This window comes from Myotis nattereri (genome assembly GCF_964212035.1).
Source record: "Myotis nattereri genome assembly, chromosome: 2".
NCBI lineage: Eukaryota > Metazoa > Chordata > Mammalia > Chiroptera > Vespertilionidae > Myotis > Myotis nattereri.
In genome coordinates, this window is record NC_138076.1 from 183,979,360 (window position 1) to 184,000,458 (window position 21,099).

Consider the following 21,099-nt stretch of genomic DNA (forward strand, 5'->3'; position numbering starts at 1 on the left):
CACGCCCCACAAAGGGAGGCCCCGCCCACCCACCACAGCCTGCCAGTTGGTGGCCTGGGCCTCCCTCTTTGGGGCAATTGTGGAGCCCCCCAATTGATCGCCTTGCCGGCTGGTGGCCTGGGTCTGCCTCTGTGGGGCGATCATGGGGTAATGGCTGGGCCCCTGACCAATCATATTTGGCTGGCCTGGCGCTAGTGGGTGTCATAGCGTGGTCATCCGGATGGTCGTTCCGCTGATAGGCCGTTTGTTCAATTTGCATATTATGCTTTTATTATTATAGACTAGAGGCTCTATGCACGAAATTCATGCAAGGGCCTTGGCCCCGGCCCCCGCCTCCCTCTGCGGCCCCCGCCTACTGTGGCTTTGTCCAGAAGGAAGGACATCTGGTCTAATTAGCATATTTCACTTTTATTATTATAGATGGATTCTTAATGTAAGGATAAACAAAACAGAATTGGACCAGCTTTGTTTTAATCCTTTAAACTTTCTATTTGCCATAATATAATGTGCATTAAAATGTCAGTTTTTGTAAATGTTTAAATGAAAAGAAATGACATTGCTAATATTTTCTATTGTATAGAGCCTGTATTTTAAACTACGGTCTATGATCCCCTGCTGCCTTTGCCATGTAAATTTTACAGTATCTCTTCCTGAAGATGAATTAATTCAGGTAATTAAGATTCAGTCTATTATTAAAGAAGATGTCTAGTTTTTATCTGATCTCTTATATTATAAATATGCCATAATTAAATAACTGTAACCTGTTTTATTTAAAATATTTTGAAACATATAATATGAAACAGACTGTGTATATTTTATTTTCCTGAACTCTGCTTATCTGAAGGTCTAATCACATACAATTGTTCTCCAGCATGCATACAATAGGATTTGTACTTATATACAGTTTCTCCAGTCCCCATCTATTAGACAGAGTTCTTGAGCTCTTCCTGGAATATTTATGTTTAGGTGTACATGTTGGGCTTAGTTATAGTTTAAATATCTGAGCTGATGTATAATTTTCTGAGAATTTTAACCAGAATTATAACTGGGAATTGTAACTGAGAATCTTAACCAGGAAAGGCAAATTAGCCAATTAGTGTTAAGTTGTTCCATGGTACTGAGTAATAAGTGTAAGAAACTTATTTTGACAATGATTATTTTCCTAATCTTACTGTTTCTGTGATTCTAGGTTACAGTCACAGCCGTTGCAATAACTTTTGACAAAAATCAGGCTTTACAGACAACAAAAACACAGGTTGAAAAGTCATTGCAAAGAGGTAAATCTATGATGAGTGGGATCATAGTTCATGTTTGTCTACATTATAGTTTAGTGATAAAATATAGAGGATAGTAGATTAAATAAATGAATTGTTTCTTGAAGAGAATCTGCCACTTTTTGTTTTTCTTTATCAAAGTAACGGTGTGGATAAGCATATGGCTGATTTGATACTTTTTATACATGAATAGGTGGTGGACTGGTATTTACATAGAGATACTCTCATTTTATAGATTTAAATTGTAGCATATTAATTCTGCAGTAACTTAGAGGTTCCTATCCTAGCAGCTCTAAGGAGGTCCTCAAGGCATTTGAGAAACTACTGATGTAGTAAGCATCACGTGTTTCTTAGGAAAAGACCCATAGTAGTCAACAGATTCTCAGAGTTGTCATTTACCCAGTAAAATTTAGAAAGTATCATTCTTTTTTGTTTTGTTAGGTGTTAAAAGTAAGATTTTGTTTTCTTATTTATTTTTTAAAAAATATGTTTTTATTGATTTTACAGAGGAGGGCAGAGGGAGGAAGAAATAGAAACATCAATGATGAGAGAATCATTGATTGGCTGCCTCATGCATACCCCCTACTAGAGATCAAGCCCACAAACCAGGGCATGTGCCCTGACCAGGAATCAAACTGTGGCCTCCTGGTCCATGGGTTGATGCTCAACCATTGAGCCACACCGGCCCATCATATTTTGACAGTATTTCAGATGTCTCCCATTTTCTCCCTTTTTGCTCCTCTCCACCCAACTCCCACCCTACGTCAGGCTGTCCCTATACTGTTGTCTATTCCATAGGTTATGCATTATTGCATATATATTCTTTGGCTAATCTCTTCCTGTCCCACCTCCCAACCCCCACTGAGGTCTGTTATTCTGTTCCATGAATCTATACCTCTGGACCTATTTCGTTCATTAGATTCCACATGTAAGTGAGATCACGTGATATTTGCCTTTCTTTACCTGGCTTATTTAGCTTAACATAGTAGTCTCCAGGTCCATCCGTGCTATCTCAAAGGGTAAGAGATCCTTCTTTTTTACTGCTGCATAGTATTCCATGGTGTAAATGTACCACAGTTTTTTTTTATCCCTTCATCTACTGATGGGCACTTAGGCTATTTCCAGATAACACTGCTATGAACATAGGGATGCTTACATTCTTTTTGATTGGTGTTTCAGGATTCTTAGGATATATTCCTAGAAGTGGATCGCTGTGTCAAAAGGCAGTTTCACCTTTAATTTTTTGAGCAAACTCCACACTGTTCTCCACAGTGGCTACACCAGTTTGCATTCCCACCAGCAGTGTACTAGGGTTCCCTTCTCTCATCATCCTCGCCAGCACTTGTTGTTTGTTGATTTATTGATGGTAGCTATTCTGGCAGGTGTGAGGTGATACCTCATTGGAGTTTTAATTTACATCTCTCTGATGATTAGTGATGTTGAACTTTTTTTATGTGTTTATTGGCCATCTGTATGTCCTCTTTGTAGAAGTGTCTATTCAGGTCTTTTGTCCATTTTTAATTGAATTATTTGTCTTTCTGGTGTTGAGTTGTATGAGTTCTTTGTATAATTTGGAAATTAACCCTTTATCAGATGTATCATTGGTGAATATGTTTTCTCATACAGTAGTTTCCCTTTTCATTTTGTTGATGGTTTCTTTTGCTGTGCAGAAGCTTTTTGGTTTGATATAGTCCCATTTGTTAATTTTTTCCTTTGTTTCCCTTACCCAAGGTGAAGTCTCATTGAAAATATTGCTAAGTGAGATGTCTGAGATTTTACTGCCTATATTTCCTTCTAGGATTTTTATGGTTTTGTGACTTACATTTAAGTCTTTTATCTATTTTAAGTTTATTCTTGTGTATGGTGTAAGTTGGTGGTCTAGTTTCATTTTTTGCATGTACCTGTTCAATTTTCCCAACACCATTTATTGAAAAGACTATCTTTACTCCATTATATGCTCTTGCCTCCTTTGTCAAATACCAGTTGACCATATTGGCGTGGATCAAATTTCTGGGGTCTCTGTTCTGTTCCATTGGTCTATTTGCCTGTTTTTGTTCCAGTACCAGGCTGTTTTGTTTTTTTTAAATCTTTATTATTGAAAGTATTACATATGTCCTCCTTTTCCCCCTCCCCCATTGACCTGTTCTAGCCTGCCTCCATCTCCCATCTCAGGCCTTCACCACCCTATTGTCTGTGTCCATGGGTTATGCATATATGTACTAGTATACAAGTTCTTTGGTTGATCTCCTCCTACCCCCCCACCTTCCCCTGCCTTCCCTCTGAGATTCCACAGTCTGTTCCATGCTTCTATGTCTTTGGATCTCTTTTGTCCATCAGTTTATTTTAACCCATTATCAGATGTATCACTAGATTCCACATATGAGATCATCGTACCAGGCTGTTTTGATTACAGTGGTTTTGTAGTATAGTTTGATATCAAGTATTGTGATTCCTCCTATGTTATTCTTTTTTCTCAACATTGCTGTGGCTATTCAGGGTCTTTTTTGATTCTGTATAAATTTTGGAATATTTGTTCTAGATCTGTGAAGTATGTCGTTGGTATTTTAATTGGGATTTCATTGAATCTATAGATGGCTTTGGGTAGTATGGACATTTTAATGATGTTAATTCTTCAGTTCATGAACATGGTATATGCTTTTACTTGTTTGTATCTTCCTCTTTCCTTTTTCAGTGTTCTATAGTTTTCCGAGTATAGGACTTTTACCTTGTGGGTTAAGTTTATTCCCAGATACCTTATTTTTTGTTGCAATGGTAAATGGGATTTTTTTTTTTTCGTTTCTTTCTGAGAGTTTATTATTGGTGTATAAAAATGCCATCTATTTCCAGGTATTAATTTTGTATCCTGCTACTTTGCCAAATTTACTTACTAAATCTAGCAATTTTTGGTAGAGTGTTTTAGAGTGTTCTATGTGCAATATATGTCATCTGCGAATAATGATAGTTTTACTTCCTCCTTTCTAATTTGGATACATTTTATTTATTCTTTCTGTCTGATCTCTGTGGCCAGGACCCTCCAGTATTATGTTGAATAAGAGTGGTGAAAACAGACATCCCTGTCTTGCTCCTGATCTTAAGGGAAATGCTTTTAGTTTTTGCCCATTGAGTATGATGTTAGCTGTAGGTTTGTCATATATGACCTTTATTATGTTGAGTTATGATCCCTCTATCCCACTTTCCTGAGAGTTTTTATCAAAAATGGGTGCTGGATTTTCTCTAATGCTTTTTCTGTGTCTATTGATATGATCATATGATTTTTATCCTTCATTTTGTTTATGTGGTATATCACATTATTGATTTGTGAATATTGAACCATCTTTGCATTCCTGAAATAGATCCCACTTGGTCATGGTGTATGATTTTTTTTAATGTATTGATGGATTCTATTTGCTCCTATTTTGTTGAGGATTTTAGCATCCCCATTCATGAGGGATTTTGGCCTATAATTTTCTTTGTTTGTAGTGTCTTTATCTGGTTTTGGAATTTGGATAATGCTAGCCTCATAAAAAGAGCTTGGAAGTCTTCCTTCCTCTTAAATTTTTTGGAAGATTTTGAGGAGGATAGGTGTTAATTTGTCTTTGAATGTTTGATAAAACTCACCTGTGAAGCCACTGGGTCCAGGGCTTTTGTTTGCTGGGAGTTTTTTGATTACTGCTTCAATTTCATTAGTTGTTATTGGCCTATTCAGGTTTTCTGATTCTTCCTGATTACATTTTGGCAGATTGTACATAGGGTTTGTCTATTTCTCCTAGGTTGCCCACTTTGTTGGCATATAGATGTTCAAAGTATTTTCTTACAATCTGTTATACCAGATTCTTAATTTTAAAAAATTAATAGTAGGTTATTACTAAATAATTAGTGTTTTTCTTGCTTCCTAAGCCTCTACAGATAATGAAGAACTTCTGCAGTTTCCACTGGAACTCTGTTCAGATTCACTTCCTTCTCATCCTTTTCCACCAGCTAAAGGTTGGTTAAATAAGGGAAATGCAAACCCAAATCCTAGTTTCTGGTATTTTTTACTTGCTTCATTATTGTAGATAATCTTACTGAATCTTGAGATGAAGATTTATTCTTCATTTCTTCATTGTTATGTTCATATTCATAAAGGGGGGAGTAATATTCTCATTTTAATTTCTCAAGTAATATCAGCACATATAATTAAGGTAATTTTTCATATGAGACTCCATTTTTATATATCAAATGTATTAAAGTTTTATATTTGGATTTCCCATAGTGATTTATTTGATATATTTGAAATTTATATTACATTTGGTAATTTTTTTCAGCAACAATTAAACCTTTTTCAAAAATATTCATTTTGAAAATGACAGCAAACTACTTATTTTCTCCAGAGGTATTTGGAGAGGTTTTGGGTGGCAGCAGTAATGTGAGAAAGGAATGTGTTTTTTGTCTCTTTTAGGTATCTTGGGTACAATTGAGGAACATTTTTAGGTACTTACAAGATGCTGCCATTTTTTCAAATACAAAATGATCATCTCTTAATAACAGTACATCTACTTTGATCTAATACTCTTTGGAGAAAATGGTAGTTTTTTATTTCATTTTTCTTCTGATTTCAGTGCAATTTTTATTATAAAATTTATAGAATTATTGTACTTTACTTCATAACATTACATATATAATAAATGTAGTTTGTGTTTTTTCTAAATGTTTTATTCTGAAAAATGGTACATCTGTTATTTAAAAATTCATATTGACTTTTCTGATTTTTATATTTTATAATACAAGTGAAATAATTTCATGATTTCTTCTTGTCAGGTATATTATCTGACAAATTAGATGTAATACAGAATAGTTTTATACTCACATTGCACGTATATTAATAATCTTTACTAAATCAGTGCAAAGCCTGTCCATATAGATAAGTAGATCCCGTCTCTTATTTTGGAGATGAAAAGATGAGGTACTTTCAAATTCGGAACTTTCTGACATGGTAACTGTGGTCCTTTTTTCTTTTTATCTAAATTAAAATTCTAATTTAGAACTCCATGGAGAATTTTTGCGTACTTGAACTTCCTTGAAAGAATAGAGAGGAAAAATCAAATCCAAAGATAATCTGAGTTCAGCTTTATAAAATAAATATAGCTTCCAGAATAAAAAGTAGAACTGTTAAGAATCTCCCTTGAACTAACTAATGCCTACTTTATACAGAAATATGTATTTAATGCAGGGTTAGTTCCAAACTACTTTTAGGGATCATTTTTATTCATCCTTACCCTGAAATGTTGGGGGGTGGGGGGGGGGAACAAAATAAAAAAACTAATTAACAAAAAAGATTTTATCAATTGCTAATCTATTGGAATATATATATATATGTGTTCTTGGGATTCCTGTTACCAGTAGCTGTATTTTACCATGTTAATAGCTACTGAGTTCTGCAGATCAAATTTAAACTCTTAAGTTTGCCTTATCTGTGTTGATAACACAGTATCTGCAGTCGCTTTCAAAGGTAATTATAACTAGTATTTCTTGTCATTAGTATATTTCGTGTAAATTATTCTGTGTGAACTGAAGAATGAGGAAAGAAGAATTTGAGTGGAATAAGTAATATCTGAACATTACCTAAAGTATTTGCAATTCAATTTAAGGAGTGTAGAGAAGGGCCATGGGTGGAGTAATAAAGCAACAGATCTCTTCTCAGTTCTGCTACTCAGAAGTGTGAGACTTGAGGCCAACTTACTAGTAAACCTCAATTCCTCATCTGTAAAATGTGAAAGGATTAAAGTTCCCTCTAGCCTTTAAAATTCTCCAATTCCCTGGGTTTCTGTAGTTTGTGTTTCTTTAATTATTAACACATTCCCATTACTAAAAACAAATCAAAAGCTAAATTATGCCTATGGTCACACTGAACTTAAAATTTTCCAAATAGCTTCTAATTAGTTAAACCAATAATTTTAAAACCATAGTGTTTCTTCGGAGGTGCCTCATGACTTCCCAGGAGGCAGGGTGGGAAGGGAGGGAGCTGAAAGGGTTGGGGATGTGAGGGGGTAGGTCTCTGGACCCCCTACCCTACCTTTGAACTTAGAGCAGCTTTGATTCTGTGTGTTTTTGTGTATCTGCTTTCTACATGTGATTTTGTTTGAAGAAAGGGTTTCAAAGTTGGGAAATAATGGAATCAGATCATTTCACCTTTATTATCATTGTCATCATCATGTTCATAATGATCAACATCATCACAACCAGTACTAATATGTATAAAACTTTTTATACTAAGTGCTTAACTGAAAAACCTGTGTGCTTTTCCATGAATATTGCATTTCAAAATCATCAGTAAGCACTAAAAAGTTTATCTGTATCTGTTGTAAACAGTTTTGTAAATTGTGGTTTATGTTGCATGCTTATTTATTGTCTTTGCTCCCTCAAAGTCTTTTTAGGAGAACATGGGCTATACCAAATATATTTGAAAAAGTTATTTTAAAGAAAGTATTTTCGAAGATTAGAGGATAGGGTGAGTTTTGTAAAGGTCTTAAAAATGTTATAATAGAGTGTTATAACATGAATGTAGCAACTGGGCATTATAACATGAAGAAAGGCTTTGAGTAGAGAATAGAAATATCTGGAAAAAATTAAACATAACAATTCAGAGGAAACAGGCAGGAGAGGGCAAGGTAAGAGTGCTAGGAATAAATGTTCAAAAATGTCTCTACTTAAAAAAATATATATTTTTATTGATTTCAGAGAGGAAAGGAGAGATAGAAACATCAATGATGATAGAGAATTAATCATTGATTGGCTGCCTCCTGCATGCCGCACACTGGGGACCGAGCCCCTACCCTGGGCATGTGCTCTGACTGGGAATCAGGAATCGAACCGTGACCTCCAGGCTCATAGGTCAACGCTAAACCACTGAGCTACATGAGTTAGGTTCTTCTCTACTTTTTATATGCAACCCACAGAGGCTTAAAAGTAAATTACTAATACTGAGAAGTAAATAAATATATAGTTTTTATAGTTTTGTTAGTTCGGTTAGCTAAGCTGATGGAGCTTTTCTTTTTTTATTTCTGAAAATTTTGGATTCTAATTTATTCTTCATGTTCTTATCACAAATAGGATAATTTGTTAAAATGTTCATTTCCTTTTATGTTGACAGAGTAGTTTTAAGAGCTAAGTTAAGCACAGTATGTTTACTAATGCTTCCATCTTTTCACTTGTAGATAAACCTTTTCTTATCCTTTCATGTTATTGGAAATGAGTGACTATTATGTGAAGAAAAGATGCTTCAATTATTTGTATCCTAATTCTGTGTATAGAGTAAGCCTGGGCCTGAATTGTCCATCCATGTTCAATTTTTTTTCTTCCATCTTTTGTTATATTTGGTTTTGTTTCTCAAGGTAACAAAATAGTTTGAAGTATGTCTCAAATTTATGGTTGGCTTGATGTTACCTTGCTAGTTATCTTGATTTTTCAGATTTGAAATATTAAAAGGTGCTGAGCTGAAATAATTTCTTAAAGGACATTGTCATGTGAAGGTCATCCAAATATTTTGATACTATGAGGATCATAGATGATGTGGTATTGACATAAATTATTTTCACATGAAGCTGTTTTATGAGAAAAAAGATGGCTATAGTGAATTTTTATGCCACTCATAGTGTTTTTCCTAACTATTAATATCTAGGCTTCAGTTTTCCTCGAAATAGTTTCAAGAGACTTATAAAATGATATATATAGGAAAAAAGGGATCAAATATAGTAAAAATGGAGACTCTGACTGAATATAATTTGCGTGCAAAGTAAAAAATAAGTAAGATTTTTCTCATAAACTGTAGTTGATCTCAAGAATTTTAAATATGTAATTTTCATAAAAGATTAGCATTTTACTTTAGATGCATTTCTAAAGATAGAAATCTTGAGATATTAGATACCATATTGTAGGGTTTAAGGACTTAAATTCATGACAAAAGTGTATGAATTATATCCTATTAATAAATTTCAAATAATTTAAAAATCTAATCTATAATAGGATAGTTATTTTCATTAAAACTTTGAGAGTGTTAAGACTTTAAAGGTTTGATGAAGTCAATCCTAGTTTTTATATACTGTTGGATAAAACTGTATAGAGAAGTTTTTGTTGTTGTTGTTGTTGTTTTTTGGCTCCCTGTCAGGGAAACAAACCCCAGTCTCCCGCGTAGCATAGAGAAGTTTTTATACCCACCTTGTTTCTGCTTTCATTTTGCTTTATGCCGGCGTGATTTCCTCATGCCCAGTGGCATAAGCTATATGCTGCCAAGATTACTCTTTTCATCAAGCAGCTGCTGACTAATGTGACAAGCTTAGGCCAAAATCTGGGTTTCAATATAAAAGAAAACAAGTTGGCTTATTCCTTTAATACGTTATACTCCATAATTAGGTATCCACATCAGAAGTTTTTTTTATCTTTACTTTTATTGTAGGCTTATAAGAGTTAGTTTTTCTTTTTGTTAAATCAAATTTGATTTTAAAAGATATCTTAATTTTTTAAATTTAATGACTTCCCTCACATTATTTTAAACTAGCTATTAGAAATATAAATCTATGAAACCTTTAAAGTTAGCTTTCATTTTTTTTCTGCCAACTAACTGTACTGAATTCTTACAAGTCTATATAATTCATTATACTAACTAAAATCCCTTTATATATTAACAACTCATTGCATGCCTGTTTTTCTCTCTCTCTCTTTAAAATATATTTTGTCACAATGACCAAATGGTATCAACAATAGAAAGTTCTCCATGTTATTGATGACCACAACAATCCACGGGAGATTTTGAAAGGGAGAGATACCGAGGGAAAAGAGAATGAGAGGAAGATAGAAACTAAAGAGAGGAGAGTGTGTGGAAAACTTACCCACAAAATGGGAAGGAAGGAAGAAAAGAATTGACGGAGAAGTAGGGTTAAGGAATTTTAGCTTCTTTAAGGTAGCTTGAGGAGAGTAAAATCTGGAGTAGGTAGTAAAAAAAAAAAAAAAAGCCAAGAAAAATTGAATTGAGTTACTGATGGAAAACGGATTATTTGGAAGAGACAATATAAAGGATGGAGAGGAGGAGTGGGTACCTGGTAATGGAGGCAGGAAACAATAGGTGACTGAAGGAAAAGCACAAGTGGTTTAGGATGTTGTACACCTTTAGCTGGAAGCTTTAACGACCCAGATAGAGAAGCTGCTTGTCTTTGTCCTCTAGTGTATATATTACCTTTATAATTGAAAAAATTTTTTCCCTTATGGACTGTCCAAATTGAAGGTCTATCTTTTTCTATGCCTTAATTTTTAACTATACAGTGGGTCCTTGACTTACGAGTGTCCTAACGAGTTTTTTGAGATACAAGCTGTCTCTCGGCCGATTTTTTGCTTTGAGTTGCGAGTTAAAATTCGGGTTATGAGCCAGCTTCAGATACCCCACCGCTAGTTGGCGCAGCGAACGTCACAGTGAACGCCACAACATCAGCCCAGCATCACGTGTCTCACTCGTTCACTTTAAGACTTGACATACGAGTAATTTGAGTTACGAGCTCCGTCACGGAACGAATTAAACTTGTAAGTCAAGGCCCCACTGTAATATGGCCATTTGATTACCAATTCACCAGTATTTGAATATAATTATGGACAAAGTTTATGCTGAATGTTCATATACATCCATTATCTAACTTGGATATTAATCCAGATTTTATAGTTATATGACTTAGCTAATCAGTGCATTATAGGTTGATGGAAATGCATAATCTGCCAGAGGACTTTTTCATAATTTGCAGGAATTTTTTCAGTTTTAGTAATTTGTCTCAAATATAATTATTAAGAGCAAAGATGTTCTGTGAATTCTAATGATATAAAGTGAGTATGTGGTCAGAAGAGTTAGTGGTCAGTATAGAACTTTATCATAGTTAATCAACACCTTTGTCATTGGTATGACAGAGTATTTAGGGAAATAGGGAAGCCTCAGCCTTTAGAGGCATTGGAACATGTATAATTGAGGGAGAAAGAATTCTTGCCACATTTTTTTCTTTGTCATCATTTTGCTCATTTTCACTAAACTGCTTTTAACTTAAGTTAGTCCCCCTCCCCACACCATTAGGGCTTGTTAAATATTGCTAGAATGTACTAAGAGAATAAGAAAGCCATATGTGCTGTGTGTGTGCCATGCTAACTTTCTAGTGTTGTTTATTTGGGGATAATAGGGTTATCACTTGTGCTTTTTTAAAACAAAATAATCTTTTTCTTGTATTCAGTGGGAAAGGAAATTGTAAGAGAAGTAGGCTGCCATGTGGCTTGATTGAGACTCTCTTTACAGCTAGAATGGGGACCTAACATAAGTGTTTGTCTCAAACTCTTTCCCGTAGATACACAAATGGCCCACGCTAAGCATTGGTCCTCAACAAAGCCCGAATGACTTAAATAAGATTTCTTTCCCTATATATGAAGTGTTGTTTTTTGTTGTTGTTGTTTGCTTTGTTTTTTTTGTACTATTGGCATAGAGATTACGTATGTACTTTTAATTTCTTTTTAACCAAAATTACTAGTTTGTCAATGAGCTTGACAGCTTATATATGTAGTACCTTCTCTTCTGAAAAGCCTGTTGCCTGGGAAGGCAAATTGTAATCAGAAGGAGCAGTGTGACGGAGAGCCCAAGGTCATGAGATATTTGAAGTAGTCAAACCAGTCCAAGGTGCTGTCAGAACCAGCTCACCTTGGGCTTTTTCTCAGAGAGAAAAAATTAAGGTCATAGCTAGCATATTAACAGATGAACCTGCTTTTCTTAAGTGAGATAAATCTTTTCACTTGCCCTTTCCCTGAAGAATGTCTCCAATTTTAAAACTGATTTTTTTTTTCAGATTTTAATTCAAACACATTCATATTTGAGGGCCAGGAATAAATATTTTCCCTCTTCCCTATCCTTTGTAAAATTTGATGGAAAAAGTAGTAAATGCACATGGTGGAAATTCAAATCCTACCAAAAAATCATATAGTCCAATAAAGCATTCATCTCCCTTCATTTCCCTTCCCAAGAGGCAACTACTACTCTTTAAATATGTTTTTATTGATTTCAGAGAGAGGAAGGGAGAGGGAAAGAGGAATAGAAACATCGATGATAGAAACATTATGGACTGGCTGCCTCCTGCATGCCCCCTTCTGGGGATTGAGCTCAGAAACCTGGGCATGTGCCCTAACTGGGAATTGATCTGTGACCTGTGGTTCATGGGTCGATGCTCAGCCAGTGAGCCACACCGGCCAGGCGGGGCAACTACTCTTAATAGCTTATTATCTGTCTTTGCAAATATATTTTTCTTTTTTAAAAACACAAATATACACATCATTGTATACCTTTGTGGTTTTTTTCCACTGGCTATAGTTAGAGATGGGAACAGATAACTTTTTTTCTTTTTAAGATGAAGTTCTTTTTTTTAAAATGTCTTTTTATTGATTTTTAGAGAGAGAGGACGGGAGAAGGATAGATAGAAACATAGAGAGAGAGCAACTCCATCGACTGCTTGCCTCCTGCATACCTGTACAGGGGATTGAGCCTGCAACCTGGGCATATGCCCTGACTGAGAATCAAACCATGACCTCTTGGTTCCTGGGATAGATGCTCAACTGCTGAGCCACACTGGCTGGGAGGGAACAGACACTTTTTACATTTAAGCTCTTTTTGTGGACATTTGCCTTTAAACATATATAGTTGCTACTGAGGAATCCCATATTACTCAGATAATATTGAGGTACAGAAGATAATTTCACTTTAGTGATTTTCACATTTTTTTTTTTTTTAGCTTTCCTACATTTTAAAAACTTTCACAGAGTTCCTAATTTTCTATAATTCTGTGCTCAGCAAGGGCATATGAGAACCCTGGGACCCTCCTGGGACATGGAAGCCTGGGGTAGGTCTCTGGCTGTCCCAGCACTGGGTCTTGCTGTGCTGAGCTGTCCCTAGAGATCTAATCGACTTCAAGATGTCAGCTCTGTCTGGCCGCCTTCCTGTAGATTCCGTCTCCTCCTGGGCTTCCAGTTCCCTCGGGATCCGGAATCCAGAGGACTCTCCCTGTCTGGATCTCCAGTCTGAGGCCATGATTATCAGGGCATGTCCACAGCATAGCACCCTCACAGGCGTTTTGTGGACCCCACCTAGTGACCCTGTTTATTTATCAGCTCTCTATTGTAAGAGGAATGTCAACCATTGTACACTCTCCGTATTAGCTGGTGGCCACTTGACCTATAAAAATGGGGGAGGAGGGCGGCATGGGAGATACTTCCATTACACCCAATTATCAGAAACATTCTGTACAAATCTTACTTTTGGAAAATATAAATTTTATTAACTTAAGAATAGTACCAAAAGATTAACCCATTAGGCAGAGACAAAAAATATTAGTTTATAAATTAAAAAAAACAACTGGCTGACCCAAATAATTCTCAGTATTTCTTATGGGTTATTTCTACTTGACAACACTATTCCTTCAATTATAAAATTCTTTGAAACAAAAATTCAAATGTGCGAGTGTGGATAGATCCTGAACAGTAGAAATAGATGATTTTTAAAGTACTGTTTAAATTTGTACAATACCTTAAAAATCTATAAAAAATATAAAATATCAGAGAAAATTCTGAATGCTATTTTTATGAGGTACTGGAAAGGAAGTGATTGGGATTCCTGGTTATTTCTATGGAGAACAGTCACTTTTTCGTTCCACAAAGTCTTGATACCACCAGAGGAAGTTGCTGACAGTGATGTCCTCGAATGAAGGGGTTGGTGGTGATGGTGAGGGTTATGGCTAGTAAGGAGCTTGTGTTTTGTCTGTGAGACATCGGTCATTGCCTTGTCTGTAATTTTTAATCTTACTAGCTCTTCCCCACACAAATGTTTCCCTTCCATATTTCATTTCAGATTTTCTTCCCAATTCATTGACCCTTTTCTCTGCTCAGTTTTCTTACATTCTGCTTTCATCCTATTTGTTACTGTGTTTATTTTCTCATGCCTATGAAGTTTCTGAAACTCTTTTTTGTGTTATACTAACAAGTAGTCTTCTTTGGCATGGTATTTATTAACTGAGGTAGTTTTCATATGTCAATAGAAATTGCATTAGAAATCTAAATACTTCTATTTGGTTTGCTTTTACAATGAAGCCATAAAGAGTTCCTCCTATTCTTCTGGCTTATAGAGAGTACTTACAAACAGCAAAGAAGAGAAACTGATTTATACTTAGCATCCAAGCTAATGTTGTTCATATTGTCTTATTAGAACACCTGGAGAGTGCAAGTTCTAACTCAGGTATACCAGCTGCACAGAGAGGTGAGTTCGTCTAATCAAATAGTCACCAAGGTGTGAAATTCTAGTGTGGTGGTGCATAAACATACAGACATTGGAAAAATGCACTGGACAGTGGAATTCAGACACCAAAATGTGGCTTTCTTGTAGTTAGAATGTGTCTCAAAAACATTAATAAAACTAATATTTTAAAAATTTAAAGCATTTTCATAGTTTTCCAGTTTCTAAAAATAAAAGTTTAGCTTTTTAATATATATATATTTTTTTGCTCAGTAGTAGTAAAAGTTATTCTTTTAGAAGGAGAACTTGATAGGTTCACACCTGCCACCCTACCCTATGTTATCAGCAGCTTTGTTGCCAAAAATCATACATGGAAAAGAGAATATGGACAGAAGCGATCCTTTGGCTTTCCTGTTACTCTTGGTAGAAAGAAGGTATTTTAATAAAAGATGAATCAACGAGTGATTTTTTTCATCTATTCTTCAATATTTGACTCATTATTTTTTGTTTTGATTTTAAAGTAGACATAGAAGGCAGTTATTCACAAAGTTTGGATTGCAAATTAAAGTCCTAAAGTATAAACAGCTAAAACATTGTAAAGTAAAAAGAATGGGGAGAAAGTTAGTTAAAACGTGGTATGTGGTCCTGATATTTCTGTTAAACCCCACTTCCGTTTTCCCTAAGAGACAACTATGACATCACCAAAAATGCTCAGCCAGCTAACTGAGAAATTGGTTTTGGACAAATCAGTGTCTAAAGCTTGACTCTTTACTGTCTCTCTTATCTGACTTGAAAGGGACCATTCTTTTTCTGTATTACAGTTAAATTACGTCATCGGAAGGAGTGTTATGACGAGTAAGAGACGTCATACATATTTTTTCTTTTGTTTTCTGTCTGTGTTTCCAGCAACGTCAGTTGATTACAGTTCCTTTGCAGACAGATGCAGCAGCTGGATAGAGCTCATTAAACTGAAAGCTCAGACCATAAGGCGCGGATCAATTAAGACAAGTAGGCGGATGTTTCTACCACATTATGATCTGAGAAGCATATCCCTGATTTCCCAGTGGTGAAGGCTAGACTTTTCCACCCAGTAATAACATTGCGAATCAATCATGTGTTGGAGTGTGAAAGCTGCAGACTAATGGTCATTTAACAGAAGTTATTGAAGGGCCTTTAGATTTGTTGATTTTAACTGTAGAATTTTTTTTTAATTGCACTTTTTGTGAAGGTATTCTTAAAAGTATATAAATAGATATTATATTCTTCTAGTGGAAGGAAATTATCAGCTCTCTTATTGAAGAGATACTATTCCAGGACCCAAGGTACGATCTAGCCCAGTGGTTCTCAACCTGTGGGTCGCAACCCCTTTGGGGGTCAAACGACCCTTTCACAGGGGTCGCCTAAGACCATCGGAAAACACATATATAATTACATATTGTTTTTGTGATTAATCACTATGCTTTATGTTCAATTTGTAACAATGAAATTGGGGGTCACCACAACATGAGGAACTGTATTAAAGGGTCGCGGCATTAGAAAGGTTGAGAACCACTGATCTAGCCTATGGCATGTGTCAGTTTACCAAGTGTGATATCCAGAGGGCTGAAAGAATGAGGTATTTTTAGAGAGAAAGTAAACTCTTATCTCACTGTTAGAATCAAGATCATCATATGCTCTTTATCTATACTCCATGTGTTTTGGTAGATTCTGAGGTAAATGTATTTGAATGTCAGAGTGTATAGTACATTAATAGGGAAAGAACTATCTTTTAGAGGAAAGATCACAGGATATGGAGCCTGTTGATCTGGTTTTGAATCTTAGAAGTGCCATTTTAATAGCTGTGTGACCTTGGGAAAGTTATTTAACTTCTCTGAGCCTCAGTTTCCTCATGTTGAAAATGGGGATAAAACCTAGGTTGCTGGGTTGTTGTAAGGATTAGATGTATATATGTGCCTGGTTTATAATAGTTATTTGATAAGTGATAGCTATTATTATTTATATTTTATAACAATCAACTTTTAGATAGCCAAGGTCATTTCTAAGTTTTTAAAATTATGAGTTTGATCAAAATGGTTTGGAAAATAAACCTTTTACAACTAGTTAACAAGGTTTATCTACAAGTTGACAATGATGAAGTCATCTGAAAAAGTTGGGAAAAAAAACTGGGAAATATAACAACTTTCACACTCTTTGTAATAATTTGTTCCCACAGCAGATAATTTTTAATTGCTCTGCCGCTTTTTCTTTTTCTTCACTTTATAACGATCATTGTATGTATAGCTACACCGCATCAACATTTTCTTTTGCAGGAATGCCATTTTTCTTCCAAAAGAATTCCATTTCAGCATTTTCTCTTATGTGTTTCTTTCTCTTTCTCTTTAAATTGCATGCAGTGCATGATAATTTCTTGACTTTCATGACATGGCTTAGCCTCACAGACAGCTGAATGTTGTCACCACTTACTCGGAAACCTTGGGGGTGTAATTGAGTAACTGGCATCTGATCCTGGTGCTTTCTCTTCTTTCTCCAATTTTTAGCCGTGACAGTTGAAAAAGCAAGTCCAATGAATGAAGGAAATTTCCGGAATCGTTCTGCTCCACCTTGTGCAAATTCTACAGTTGGGGTTGTTAAAATGACACCTCTTTCTTTCATTCCTGGAGCAAAAATAACGAAATATCTTGGGATAATTAACATGTTTTTCATTCGGGAAACCACTTCTCTACGTGAGGTAATTTTATGGATGTTATTTCATTATTTTTGTGAATTTTCTATGATTGAAGATATTAGTGACAAAACCAAACAAGTTTCAATTTTTTTTTTTTTTTGCCAAAAGTAACACATCTTCTCTCCCCCCCCCCCCCATTCCCCCAATAACCTGTCTGGGTTGATTCTAGGTTAGACTTACCAAATTTCATACAGTAGTATTATCATAAGACTTATGAACAAAACAGATGGGGCCCCTGATGGAATTTACAGTCTAGTGAAACTGGAGCATGGTGGATATTAAACAAATACTTATGTGTTAGTAAGTAATATAAAGAAATATAATAGAGGCCATTAGAAAATATAACAGGGGAACTCACTTTAGATTTATGGAGGGTATCTCTGAGGAAATTCCATTTCGGCCAGGACCTAAAGAACTAGATACGAGTTATCCTGGTAGAAAATTGGGTAACGATCCTTAGGACCTTTAGGAGCAGCATATGTAAAGACCTGAGGCAGAGAAAGTGCTTGACACTTTTGAGAAATTGATAAAAGGTAAACATGAATAGAACATGGTTCAGAAGGGGAGATATGGATAGCGGGGAGGTTTTATTGTTTATATTTATCATTAATTTATTTGAAGGAGGATGAGAACGATTTGATAGAGGGAGATGTTGAAGATGGAGGAACAATTCTTGCTCTGCCATTTATTTACTAGTCATGTGATCATAGCTTGTCATGGGCACATTACAAATTCTTTGAGCTTCATCATCTTTAAAATAAGGAGAGTAATCCCTATCATAGATATGTGTTCAGTAAAGGTTTGTTCATTCATTCAACAAGTCCTCATGAAGGACATTAAAATAATCCATTATATTAAGATCATTGACGATGTTTTAATATATCTTCTTTGACATTTTATATACATTTATTTATACAAGTACATAATTTGATTTTCCTGTGCTTTATTATGTAGGAAGGAGGAGTTAGTGGTTTTCTTCATGCTTTTGTCGCTGAGGTGTTTGCAATGGTGAGAGCTCATGTTGCTGCATTAGGAGGGAATGCTGTTGTCTCCTACATCATGAAGCAGTGTGTCTTCATGGAGAATCCAAATAAGAACCAGGTAAGAGGTAGTTAAAGACCTCTGACCGGGAAGCTGGGAATGTCCTCCATGGCCTTTCCACCTGCCACCCTCCCCTGTAAAAGAGATTTGCTCTTTATAAAGCTCTTTGATTCTCGATGCTTAGAACATGTTCTAAAGAATCTATATAATAAAAGCCTAAGCGACCGTTAAGGTAGAACGACAAGAACGACTGGTCACTTTGGTGCACACTGACCACCAGGGGGCAGATGCTCAACGCACTGCTTTGTTTCATTTTTAAATAAGTAAGGTAATTCTGTTAATGGGGGCTAAAGTGTACTGCTTAGGTTAAATTTTAGAATAAATTTCTTTTATCATTTTGTTAAGATAACTCAAAATTGTTAGAGTCCTTTAAAAATTAAACAACTATAATGAATGTTTCTTTGAGTTTACTTTCTTATGAATTGCCTTCTTTGCTCATTTTTCTAGTGGGTTGTCTATCTTTTCTCTAATGAATGTGGTGCCCCTAAAGTAACAGACGAGTATTAGCACGTTGTTGAATTTGTGACTGAACATGTCCCGTTGTTCTTATAGGCACAGTGTCTTATAAATGTAAGTGGTGATGCAGTGGTTTTTGTCCGTGAATCTGAATTAGAAGTAGTATCATCTCAGCCACCTACTGCCAACTGTCAGTCGTCGTGTCCTGGAGGAGACGTTACAACCTGAAGTAAATTAGAAAGAAAGAGTTCAGCTACGTGACATTTATCTGTCTCCATCATTTTGTCATTATCTTCCTAGACTTCTTAAAAAGTTGAACTTGATCTGAGATAATTCAAAAAGAATTGATACATTATGAGTAGATTTGATTTGTCTAGAATCTCTTGGAAGCATGGGAATTTTCTAACCTTGACATTTTGTTTGCCAAGCCTAGATAGACAGGCCCCATGGAATCTTGACCCTTAAGTAAGTTAAATTTCTCAGAGAACTGTAGGTGGATGATATTTGTAATTTTTGTTGATTTTAGTAAAATCATAATTTACAAAATGAAATGGGAAGATCATCAGGAAACTAAGATAGCTGCCCTAGTGTAACTTCAGAAAGTTAAGCAACAGATTCACAAATGGTTAATGAAGAAATGGTCTGATTTGAGGGATGTGTGGGAAAATGGAGAAAAGTTTTCAGAAAATGATGTGGGTTTCTTAATGCATTTTATTTTGATGAGGAATTTGATCACAACTGAAGGGGAGCAGTGCTTCGGCCATCTTTTAAAAAGAAGTTCCAATTCCACTGCTTGTATACATATGTCTTAGCTACTGGGAAAGAAGACAGAATATCAGTGCCTGTGTCCTTTTATTGAAAGTTTTAATGATATCTCTGAGGAGGGAGGAAAATAAATTACTATTTAACTTTATAAGTGTCCCATTTCAGTTGGTGCTTAATTTGTCTAGAAGAGGTTTGGCTTCACCAGGGAAAAAAAGGTCAGTGAATTTTGTTGAAATAGTTAAAATATAATTGATCTAATAGGAACATAAAATTATTTTCTAATAAAATAATAATGCACTTCTACCAAATAGAATTTTAGTAATATCTTAGGGACTTTTGATGGTGAATTAGACTGTATTTGGCATAGAATTTGGAAATGTAACTTGAATATAAATATGCTGCAAAATGTTGAATGTATACGTAGGGATACTTTTTCTGTCAATGCCAAATACCTGTTTTAAATGAACCTTAAAAAGTACACTCTTCCTTTGCACAATCAAATTTCTTTATAAAACTCATGATTTTGCTCTTCCAGGATAACAAACTGCCCTAAAGATTAGGAGTCATTTTCTTGTTATCACAGGTGTCAATATTTTTCTGTATTTTGTTTATAATTTTTATTTTTAAATAAAATGTTTATAAAGATACTGGAATATTCCTTAAATCTCTTTTTTGCCTCCTGGATACACTACTGTTAGTAGTCTGGAGTCACTTGACATTTGATCATCTTCATTCATTCCTTCAGTCAATAAAATCTGTTGTTCATCTACTCTATACAAAGCCCTGTTCTTAATTTTTGGGAAAAAAAAAATACACACACACACACACACACACACAAAATATACACACACACACACACACACACACACACACACACACACACATATATATATATATATATATATTATTGTGGCACTCTGTGTCTTTGGTAGGTAGGTATTCATTCAACAACTATTTATGAAGGCCTACAGATCCCAGGGGATAGTTTTAGACAGTGAAAAAACACACACCTAAGTTACTGCTCTCATGAAGCTTATTTTCATGAACTACACAAGAAAATAATTTATAAAATGTGGTTTATAGCCCTGTAATGATTGCTAATGTTTATTGAATGCTTACTACATGCCAGGCAATCTAATAAATATATTTTTGTGGTAAGCCTTTACAGAAACCTGATGAGGTAGATACTATTGGCAAGCCCCATTTTATAGTTGAGGCAGCTGAGAGTTTATGTGATACATCCAAGACACAATAAGTAGTGGAGCCAAGATTCAAGCACCAGCAACCTGACTCTGATACCTACACTATTAAGTGAGAAAATGTTTGGGATAAGGGTAGCTAGGTAGCTTCCCAAAGGAAATAATAATAATTAAGCTCAGTCTGGAAAAATAGGCAACTCACTGAAATTGACTGTTTATTCACCCACCCAACTACTTTATGATTGTATGTTTAAGAGCCCTTTCTAGGCAGGGGAATAATAAGAACTGCCACTAATTGAGTACCTGCTT

At 35.2% G+C, this 21,099-nt stretch overlaps 1 protein-coding gene across 5 annotated transcripts in view; it reads left to right on the forward strand.

The window, feature by feature from the left end:
- Window positions 1–20,238, forward strand: part of C2CD5 (C2 calcium dependent domain containing 5) — a gene marked incomplete at its 5' end in the record, with an annotated part of 95,122 nt that extends 74,884 nt beyond the window's left edge. For 3 of the 5 annotated variants that reach the window (XM_081083326.1, XM_081083325.1, XM_081083327.1), the window contains 7 exons: window positions 581–670; window positions 1,190–1,277; window positions 5,172–5,258; window positions 15,451–15,552; window positions 17,082–17,272; window positions 18,224–18,370; window positions 18,923–20,238. In XM_081083326.1, coding sequence (XP_080939452.1) covers window positions 581–670; window positions 1,190–1,277; window positions 5,172–5,258; window positions 15,451–15,552; window positions 17,082–17,272; window positions 18,224–18,370; window positions 18,923–19,054 — 837 coding nt within the window. In that variant the 3' untranslated portion in view covers window positions 19,055–20,238. The remainder of the gene's footprint in view (window positions 1–580; window positions 671–1,189; window positions 1,278–5,171; window positions 5,259–15,450; window positions 15,553–17,081; window positions 17,273–18,223; window positions 18,371–18,922) is intronic. The other 2 variants (XM_081083329.1, XM_081083328.1) reach the window with 1 other exon arrangement.
- Between the last annotated feature and the right edge of the window lie 861 nt (window positions 20,239–21,099).